General features: G+C 40.6%; 1 protein-coding gene across 1 annotated transcript; it reads left to right on the top strand.

Annotated features, from left to right (window-relative positions):
* Positions 1 to 2081: 2081 nt before the first annotated feature.
* Positions 2082 to 5655, top strand: LOC142204340 (olfactory receptor 10A7-like). The gene is made up of 2 exons (XM_075275650.1): positions 2082 to 2171; positions 4729 to 5655. Exons 1-2 carry the CDS (start codon positions 2082 to 2084, stop codon positions 5653 to 5655), a joined length of 1017 nt encoding a protein of 338 aa, XP_075131751.1.
* Positions 5656 to 10786: the final 5131 nt, after the last annotated feature.

Below are 10786 nucleotides of genomic sequence, written 5' to 3'. Positions count from 1 at the left end.
ATGTCTATTAGGATATAAATAATTGTTCTGAGAATAAGAAAAGAAAGATAAAGTTCATTATAAGTTTTCTTTTACGTTCATTAACGTTCTCAAACACAGGAGACCACAGCCAAAAATTCTCCTTAGATTCCATTGTCACGTGACCCCTCTGCTCTGTCATTGTGTATATATACAGGGAGTCATGACTTATATGTTATAGCCAAGACCATGTGTCTGATGACTATGTATTATAGCATAGAAGAAGCCTTGTAACTTATACCATATACAGCACATCTTGGGATCCCCCCCACCCCCCACATAGCATTGACGGTCAGTGTAAACCATTCATTTATCCATAGGATGATTTTTTTTCCGGAACACGGACACGGAACTGATGTAAGTAATGTTGGAGACAGGATGGTTATGGGTGAGCTGAATATACTTTACAGATGTAGCAAAGTTAACCTTGACTTTTTCCAATATGATAACTTGCTGCAGAACAAGCCATTGAAAATGTCAATATAAAAATCTGTACCATAGTGCTAAGGACAGTTATTTGGGAGGTAAACTTTTTGGAATTTCTTAATTATCCAACACAAAATACAAGGTTAAAAAATGTATTTTCTTGTTAAATATAACAATATATAATATAAGATACTGTATAGGTTATATCATAACCATATCCAGGTGGCTTCAATCTCTGGAAAAGAGATAGTCACAGTTTCCCTCCTTTCCTCTGAATCACCACCTAACCTCAAAAAAAATAGGTTTCAAGCTTTTGGTGAAATCAAATATATTAGAACTTAACCACTTCCGGACCGCCCATAGACTATATACGTCCGGATAGTGGTTGCCTAGTTCTGCCAGGACGTACCTGTATGTCCAAGTCAGAACACAGCAGCTGCACAAGATCGTGCAGCTGCTTTCACTAGGAGCCGGCTGTAACTTCAGCCGGAGCTCCCAGAGAGAAGACAGGGCAGATTTATTACCTGCTCTGCTATCTCGATCGCGGTGTATACAGCACTCAATGAGCACTGTATACACAGCTATGGACGCTGCTATAAATCAGCTGCCCTCTGACCCGGCAGACACGTGATCTGCCAGGAGCAGAATCTTACCAGAGCTGCTGGGTCCTACAGGACTCAGATCAGCTCTGCATACTGTGTATACAGTGTGCAGGGGTCTGTATTCCTCCTGTAACTGAGGTTAAATGTACCAGCCCCAGTTATAGGAGAAATCAGCCTCAAGTATAAAAAAAAAAAGTGATCAGATGTCCCCAAAGGTCTCTTATCACCTTATGGGGACACAATCTGGGGAAAAAAAAATAAAATAAAATAATAAAAAAGTTTTAAAAAATGTAAATAAAATAATAATAAAAAATAAATAAATAATACGCTAATAAAACACCGTTATTAAAGGTTATAGCCCCACCCCCGACGACACCATACAAAATAAAAATTACCGTAACGGAGAAACTATATTATAAAGTTTTTCAGTGACACTTTGTGTTATTAAATAAAAAAAAAAATTATAAATTGAAAACCAGACACAATTTCCCTCCTATTTTGTTTATATTTTCCTGGATATAAAAAAAAATTAAAACAAATTTGAAAATAAAAATAACATAAAAATAAAGCCCTATGTGTCCCCGAAAAAAGACGCAAAAATTAGTTGACTAAGACATACGAGAAAAATTTTACAGACCTCAAAATTGCACATACATAATAAACCTAAAATGTGTCTGGTCCTGGACCACAAATTGGCCCGGTACTGAAGTGGCTAATGACAAATGCAATTTTTATTGGAGTTTTGGTTAAGGTTTTGCTCAACCAAACACAGAATTGAATACTATATAGAGATCACTCGAGGATACTTCACACCATCTTTAGGCTTCATATTTGGTGCCTACCCTGGGAAATTCTCCTGAATGTCCTTCTAGTACTTGGTCAGATTATGTGTTGTCCGAAAGTCATTCTGATTGTCAATAGTAACATTAATATTCAGAAAAATATAACCCGTGTAGTATAATATGCATGTTGTTTTTTTGTTTGTTTTTTTTCCAAGGCAAGCCATAGTCTAATTCATTGGAACATTCTGATACCATGTATCTTTTGTATATGGTATCAGAATGTTCCAATGAATTAGACTATGCCTATTGGAAGTCAGAAATTAGTATTTTTGCTCGATACAGTGTCAGACTGGTCCACCAGAGTACCGGAGAATCTTCCTATGAGCACAGGCTCTAACCCAATAATGGCCCAGCAGAAGACATCACAATTTCAAGGGTACATTGGTCTATTTCCTAGCGAGCCAACAGAATAACTACCTTGTCTGGAGGGTCCAAGTAATCTTAGCCTGACACTGGCTTGATATGTAAAGTTTACTGAGTGATCAATGAACTTAAATAATCACACAGCAGGTAATGTATTATAAGATGATGTCACCAACCAGATAATATAGCAAATTTTGGGTTCTTCTTTAAGTGTGGACATATCTGTATAAGATAAGATAATCCTTTAATAGTCCCACAATGGGGACATTTCAGTGATACAGTTTCATAGTTGGTACAGTAGTATATAACAAGAGAGAAACACATACAAGCTCATGGCAGATAGAGAAATCCTAGGAATCAGAGCAACTAAAAAGAAAGAAACACAGACACACTGCAGGATCATTTAGTTCTCTGTGTGAAGTGATGTTAATAATAGAGCCGACTGTGGTTGGAGGACATGAGGAGGGGGGTCACAGCATGTAGATATAACAGGCAAAAAACGTTTATTTATTTATTTATTTTTTTTGCAGAGGTGGGGGACATATGCAGCTATCATGATAACACCTTTGGTAGGTGGTGAGATCTCCTGCTCACAGCTGATAGTTCGGTATCTTGCATCAGCGCTATTGTCCATTAACCACAAAAAAAATGCCCCAAATATCCTTCATCACAAGCCCTCCTCCTCCTCCTTTCTTCTTACCACTGTGTTCTACTGCCCAGAGAGGTCTGAAGCCATCCAGGTATACAAGGTGCTGCTCACTTTCCAAGCTTCCATAAACCCATGGGTAGGTGGGTGATGGTAGGTTCCCAGGTTGTAACAGAGTCCCACGTGTCCACAGTAAAAGAAAGAAATACCAGTCAGCTGTAGAATCTTCACACATCAGCAATAGACTCCAAAAATCATCTCCTTGAAAAGAAGAAGTCCACACTTCCATGTAGGTTTCTCCTCCATGCCACATGGTGTCCATGCTGTCCTTAGCTCCTGGGGGGGATGGTAACAGGCACATGTGCACACGTCCAGGTCTTGAGTCTTGTCCATGCTTAACAATAGAAACAAAAGGAACAAAATACTCCACAGGATCTTCCATTCGATTTATAGTTGCTAATTCATAGTGCTAGTTTGCTTGGTTACAGGATTCTTGAAGATACAGAGAAAAAGAGTGAAAAAGGAAAGATAAAGGTTGCTCCCAGCTTGGAGCACTGTATCAGGCAGCCACACACAAGGCGGCACCAGGAAGTATGTATAGAACAATATTAAATGGGTTTTCTAGGAATTGCATCAAACTCAGTGGTGACTGGGATGGGAATGAGAATGGGCACTCCATTGTCCAGTCGGGATCCCCTTAACTCTCACGTGTCAGGATTTGGTGGCAATCAGTGGTAAAAACCCCTTGATATAAGTGAATGACATCACCGGTCCCTCTCGCCATTGATTGGACTCTCCTGTCATCTGAGTCATTTTGCTTGCAGTGTAGCATGTCTTAGCTTGAAGTTTGGACAATGGAGTGCCAGAAATAGGTAAGTACATCTTTCTCTTTTTTTACACTCACCCTGGCTTCCCTTAAGTGTAATCCAAATCCTGGATAACCCCTTTAAGATATGCAATGTTTAATTTTTATTTATCTCTAGAGGGGGAAATTGTTACACAATGCCTGGTCTGTGTAATGTAGGACAGGATAGGTCCTCCAGAGCGATAAATATTCCATATAACCGATCTGTACTCTGAGACACGAGGAGCCTGAACTGAGGATCCTCCCATATTAACTCTAATTCTATAAAACGTTATATATAGAGATGAGCGAACAATAAAATGTTCGAGGTTCGATATTCGTTTCGAGTAGCCCCTCAATATTCGACTACTCAAATGGAATATCGAACCCTATCATAGTCTATGGGGGGAAAATGCTCGTTTCAGGGGTAGGCAACGTTCGATCAAATTATACTCCACGAGTGAGGGTCAGGCTGGATCCTCCGAGAAGTCTTCTCCATGCAGTGTCCCCCGCGGCATCTTCCGGCTCTGAATTCACTCTGCCAGGCATCGGGCCTGGGCAGAGCCGACTGCGCATGTCCGCACTACAAGCGGACATGCGCAGTTGGCTCTGCCCAGGCCCGATGCCTGGCAGAGTGAAAGAAGAGCTGGAAGACGCCACGGGGAAGCTGCACGGAGAAGACTTCTAAAGGTAGGAGAAGAACCAGCATTGATTGGCCGACTGTATAGCATTCTGCCAATCAATGCTGGTTCTGCATCAAACTTTTACATTCGAATAGCGAGTGGTACTCGATTGAGTACGAGTATTTCGAATACCGTAGTATTCGATCAAATACCTACTCGATCGAGTACTACTCGCTCATCTCTAAATATATAGTATAAGTGCTCTTATTAATCAACCTCTTTGCTACGATGGAATTAATCATATATAGCACTTTATCAAACAAATGTTTCAGGCCACCAAACTGACCTTTTTATTATTTTTTAGGAGAACAATCTGACTGCGGTCAAAGAATTTTTTTTGTTGGGATTCCAAGGAAGTAAATTTTTAAGAGTTTTCCTATTTTTCCTTTTCCTTGTGATTTACTGTGGGACAATATGTGGGAACCTCCTGATCATCACCCTGGTGTCCACCAGTAAGATCCTCCACACTCCAATGTACTTCTTCATCTCACAACTCTCCTTCAGTGACATCTTGTTGACCACAGATATTGTCCCCAATTTGCTCCACATTCTGTTAAGAAATGGTAAAAAAATTACTTTGATCGGTTGTATGACTCAGTTGTACTTTTTCTGTGTCGCAGAGTCTTCCGAGTGTTTCCTCCTCACCTTGATGTCCTATGACAGATTTGTGGCCATCTGTAATCCTCTCCGCTATACCACTATCATGACAAGTGCATTGTGTAGGAAATGCATAGTTATATGCTGGTTGGTCGTTTTCACCATCTCATTGACCGACAGCGTAACCATACCAATGTTTACATTTTGTGGACCGAATATCATTGACCATTTCTTCTGTGATCTTATTCCATTGATAGAACTTTCCTGTTCTGATACCTTAATTCTTCAAATTGAAGTTTTTGTGCTAGTGGTCCCGCTGGTGATCACCCCATCAATAATAATTGTAATCTCCTATGCTAAGATTATTGCTGACATATTAAAGATCCCATCGACTACCGGAAGACAGAAAGCCTTCTCCACCTGTAGCTCCCACCTCATTGTGGTCTCCATATTCTACTGGACCATCTTCAGTGTTTATGTGTTCCCAAAAAAAGGAGAAACATTGACCATCAGTAAAGTCATCTCCCTGCTATATACTGTGTTTACTCCTTTAATAAACCCCATTATATACAGTCTGAGGAATAAAGACATTAGGAAAGCCGTACAGGAAACAATCCACAAACGTATGCTGTGATAGTTATACATAATCCATGTTAGTATCAAACATTGATCAATATTTGTCGCCTCGATTTAGAACAAAATAGGAAATTTGATGGAAAATTGGAAAAATTTGTGAAATTCTCTGCTTTTCAGACAGTCATCCCACCCAAATACCTAATAAATATTATCTACCTTATCTCTGCTTTATATCGGATCATCTTTTAATTCTATTTTGGACGTTACAAATCTTAAGAGTGTTACAGCGATTTTTGCAGATTAACCTGAAAATTCCCCTAATCCCATTTGTTGGGGACCACTTCAGTTCTGAAGGGAATTTTAAAGCTTATATATTTGAAATCCCCATAAGTCACCAAATTTTCAAAATTGAAACCCTAAATAATTCAAAACAGAATTTGAGATTTTTGTTAACTCTTTAAGCATTTCACTGGAATTAAAACAAAATGGAGGTAAAAATTTAGAATTTTTTTTTTTTTTTTTAAATATCACATTCATTTAACCCTAAAATTAACACATTCACCACGGGTAAAGGAGAAAATGCATCTCAGTTTGTTATACAATTTCTCTCATGCACAGAAATACCGCACATGTAGGTGTAAACTGATGTTTGGCCACACGGCAACGTCTGAAAAGCAGATTTTGCTGGAATAGTTTTCAGGTGCCATGTCTCATTTGCAGAGACCCTAAAGTACCAATTCAATGTAAAGCCCCAAATATTGACCCCATTTTGTAAACTACAGCCCTGACAGAATTTATCAAGGGTAGGATTGAGCCGATTTTGAGATTTCAGGATCGTTTATAAAATCCAATTTCCGATCATTTTCCATCTGATCCCAATCCCAATTCCAATCCTAATGCAAGTCAATGAGATTTTTTAATGATCGAAAATCAGATTTTAAAAACAATCCTGTTCACTACACAGCGTGCAGTCCAAAGATTGAAGGCTTCAATTTTTGGACTCCACACTGTGTAGTGACTAAAAAATCCAACGGCTACTTAGTCCCCCCCCACTTACCTGCACAGAATTGCTGCCGCTGTCGCTGCCACTCCCCATTGTTCTCGGTCTGGTCCTCTCATTCACAGGCCTGTAGAGCGCCGTGCGCGCCCCCACCTCCCAAGTTAGTGTTACTGATGCTGGGAGTAGGTGGGGCTTGTTATGGCTTAGGAGAGTGTGGGCAGGTAGAGGGCAGGGAGACGTGAGTGCATCACTCATGTATCCCCTCGCAGTACAAGTGCACATTTTCCTAAGGTACATGCCTCGCCTTCTCCCAGCATCTGTAACACTAGCCTGGGAGGCGGGGGTATGTATGGCGCTCTGCAGGCCTGTGAATGAGAGAGGACCGAGAACAACAGGCAGCGGCAGCACTACCATACAGGTAAGTTGAGCGATCGGGATTGGAATTCTGTTCCCAATCTTTTTTAGGTGGGATCGGAACCCAATCGCGATCGTGAAATTTACTCGATCGCTGATCGGGATCCGATCTTTTCTTATCCCAATCGCTCAACCCTAATCAAGGGGTATAGTGAGCATTTTGACCCCACAGATCTTTCACAGATTTTACTAACATTGGGGTTTATAAATGAAAAACATCACTTTATCCTTAAAGTTTTAATTTTCCCAAAGGGTTAAGGGTTTTGAAGGGCAGATTTTATGGAATAGTTTTAAGATGCCATTTCACATTTGCAGAGCGCCTAAAGTACAAATACAATGGAAACCCCTTAAAAGAAGCCCCATTTTAGAGATTACACCCCTCAAGGAATTTCTCAAGGTATATTATCATTTTCAGCCCAATAATAATTTCCAAAAATGAAAGTACAAAGTGAAAATTTACATTTTTGAATAAATCTGCCATTTTAGATAGATACTATCTACTCTTCTGTTTCCTCCCTGCTGTGCCGTATACTGGACTCTGCTACATCTCAATTACTGTACATTGACTTGTCTATCTACTCTTCTGCTTCGTCCCTGCTTTACTGTATACTCATCTCTTCTACACCTGAGATGTAGCAGAGCTGAGTATACGGTAAAGCAGGGGTGAAGCAGAAGAGTAGATAGACAAGTCAATGTATAGTAGTATCTATCTACTGTACTTGCAAAATTCAGCCATGGCTTATTATATGGCGAGTGCCTCGTCATCCTCACAGCAGCGCACTGAAGAACAGGAATACCTGCAGGCCTACGAGGACGTGCTGGAGAGATATAAAGGTACTGGGCAGAGAGGGCACCGCTCCAGCTGGTAGTACAGCGCAGGGAGAAGGGCACTCACCTAAAATAGCTGCAGCCAGTGAGTGTCAGTTACTGCAGATAAGGCAGCTATAGCAGCAGCACAGAGTGATTTACCGCAGCCTGACACTCTTCTGCTTTGTTTCTGCTTTACCATATACTGAGCTCTGCTACTTCTGAGGTGTAGCAGAGCTGAGTATATGGTTAAGCAGAAACGAAGCAGAAGAGTAGATAGACAAGTCAATGTACAGTAATTGAGATGTAGCAGAGTCTAGTACACAGTACAGCAGGGAGGAAACAGAAGAGTAGATACTATCTACTTCTATCTACTATACTGGAATCTGCTAGCAGTAGAGTTAGCTAACATTGCTAGCTTTTCCCGCAATGATTGACCCGTAGCCAAGCATTGTGGAAATAACCTCCGACCTCGATCCCGCTGGAAAAGATCGGGATCGGAATTCCAAACGCGATCGTGAAATTTACTCGATTGCCGATCGGAATCCAATCTTTTCCGAACACGAACGCTCAACCCTACTTACCAAACAAGCCCATATTTCCTCATTGATTTCCTCTCCCTAGCAGGGCCCTCACTACTGTTCTTTGATACACTAATTTATTGTCACATTGTAACAGCCAAATATATATTTTTTTTTATTCAAAGTTTTCTTTATTGTTTTCAATAAGACAAAGGTATAGGTACATAGGATATTGCAGACAGTAGTCCATATGAAATGGATGCGGTAAACCAAGCAAAACACAATAATAACACAAATAATAATTAGACATCGTATAAGGGGTGAACAAAGATATAACAAACAGATAAACCTTCACGAGGAACAGACATAAATATAGGACTAAAGACAGAAAACTTGATTTGAAGAGATAGTGGGGGGGGGGGGGAGAGGGGACAGGGTTGTTTAGTCAGGTTGAGGAAGGGTGGTGGCAGTAATATAGTTAGATGAAAGTTTCAGCCATTTACTCCAAACCTGGATATAGCATGGAGTCGTTTCCCCTCTTCCAGCTCTTGAGTTCTTCAAAATGTGCGATCTAGAACTTTGAAGCCAATACTGTGGTATAAGAAATATTGTAGTGGCAAGCATGTGTGATATCGATTGGTTCCTTCAAGGTTTGAAGGTATCTGACAGAAGAGAGAAGAAGACATCTGGGGAAAGTTGAAGGTCGGGTACAGAGATGTGTCTGATACGTTCCCGGACATGGGAACAAATGGGAGTTATGACAGGGCAAGTTCACCAAAGATGTAGATAGGTTTCTACTTGAGTTTACAACGCCAGCAGGAGTTTTCTTCCATATGTTTCTTGTCGTACAGTGAATCAGGCGTTTTATACCATCTGGACAAGAATTTGTAGTGACTTTCTTGTAGTTGGATACATGGTGAGAAGCTGAGGGAATACAGAAGGATTTTCTGGCTTTTATCAGACGATAAGGAAATGTCTCGATCCCATGAGGTGATAAAGGTCGGTTTTCGAGGCTTTAGTGATGGAGCAGATGTGAAGTTTTCAGAAGGAGCTTCTCAAATGGTGTCCATTGTGAGAGGAGAATAGTCCTTTCCCAAAACAAGATTAAACAATGTTTCAGTTTTTGTATATGGAGTAAAACAACTAAGAAAATTGTGTACAGTTGCATATACACATAATTCATTACCAAATCGGTGAAGTATTTCGGTTTGCCAATTCAATATTGTGACATGCTAACAAAAGCCATGAAAGGGGGCATATCACCCTCCCCCACTAGGTGGTCAGACGTAGATACAAACAGGATAGTCAGCGGGTTACTTTGTGATTAGAGATGGATAAAATTCATGACCGTGTATATCCCTGAGGCTCCGTCAGTCATTTGTTTCAGGCTGAACTTGTTCGGCATGAGCTGGAAGTGCTAATATAATATTCCGGGGTCTTTTCCAGCTACATTACCTTTCCTAGAATCTGTTATGGTAGAATTCCATAACAAGGATCTCCCTGTGTTGCCTGTGAGTCTTTAATTCTCAAGTTCCCTTATGGGGGAACAAAAAGCACAAGACAACATAAAGGACAGCCTAGCACAATGAATTTATTTCTAGTATCAGGCCTCACAATCCATACTAGATTTCATCCAATGTGAGCCGAGCTCTTTGTGACATCCCATTGAATCCTAATCACATATGATATATGATGTATGTCCACATGTATGGCAAAGGAACTGTTTCCTTCCATGTCCAGGCTGGGGGTAGGGGGGGGCATCTGGAATATCCGTACTCAGCCTAACACAATAGTCAGAATAAATGAAATTGTGCTTAACCCTGTATACACTGAACACATTACTATTTACGATCGTGCGCTGGATGCTTGAGTATGCCTAATGTGATTGAGACCCACTGATGGGCCTTGGTGGTCCCCGAGAAATTTACCATTAGCCATAGGGGATTCCAGGAATGGAAAGACAAGGTGAGTATAAGTGTTTGTTATGTTATTGACCATCTACTAGGTCCCTATCTATTATAATAGAGGGGTCTGAAGAAACCCAAAAGTATAATGGCAGTTTGTGGGTGACTAACCCAAAAAGTTTTGAGCCTGGAATTTGACTTGTGATACAAATTTCATAAGAAAGATGGAAGAATAAAACTTATGTGACTGTAAGATGTCCTGCCCATATCACTGAGCTGTTACTGCCCTCATATCACTTCTAGAGGTGACTGTATGAAAATGACTCCCCGGAGCATCACAACAGTAGTCGGGGCAGTGTTTTTCTCCACAGCAAAACCAGGATTGAAGCTCTCATCAGGAGGCCTCGGTACCAGAACCTCGAAGAGTTGCTCAAGACGAAACAGTTCCAATCTGTAACAGTCCAGGTTTCTTGTTCTTGACACCACTGCAAATGAAGGGAATGGTATCACTGGAAATGTTGGGAGCTGCTCTTGCTTATCGAT

This window comes from Leptodactylus fuscus, chromosome 5 (assembly GCF_031893055.1).
Source record: "Leptodactylus fuscus isolate aLepFus1 chromosome 5, aLepFus1.hap2, whole genome shotgun sequence".
Taxonomy (NCBI): domain Eukaryota; kingdom Metazoa; phylum Chordata; class Amphibia; order Anura; family Leptodactylidae; genus Leptodactylus; species Leptodactylus fuscus.
Note: the sequence above shows the minus strand (reverse complement) of the source record. Positions and strands in the feature narration are given on the sequence as shown.

Coding starts and splice junctions, on each gene's coding strand:
- LOC142204340 (XM_075275650.1), top strand. CDS start 2,082: ATGTATCTTTTGTATATGGTATCAGAATGTTCCAATGAATTAGACTAT. Junction 2,172..4,728: donor GTATTTTTGCTCGATACAGT/GTCAGACTGGTC, acceptor ATTATTTTTTAG/GAGAACAATCTGACTGCGGT.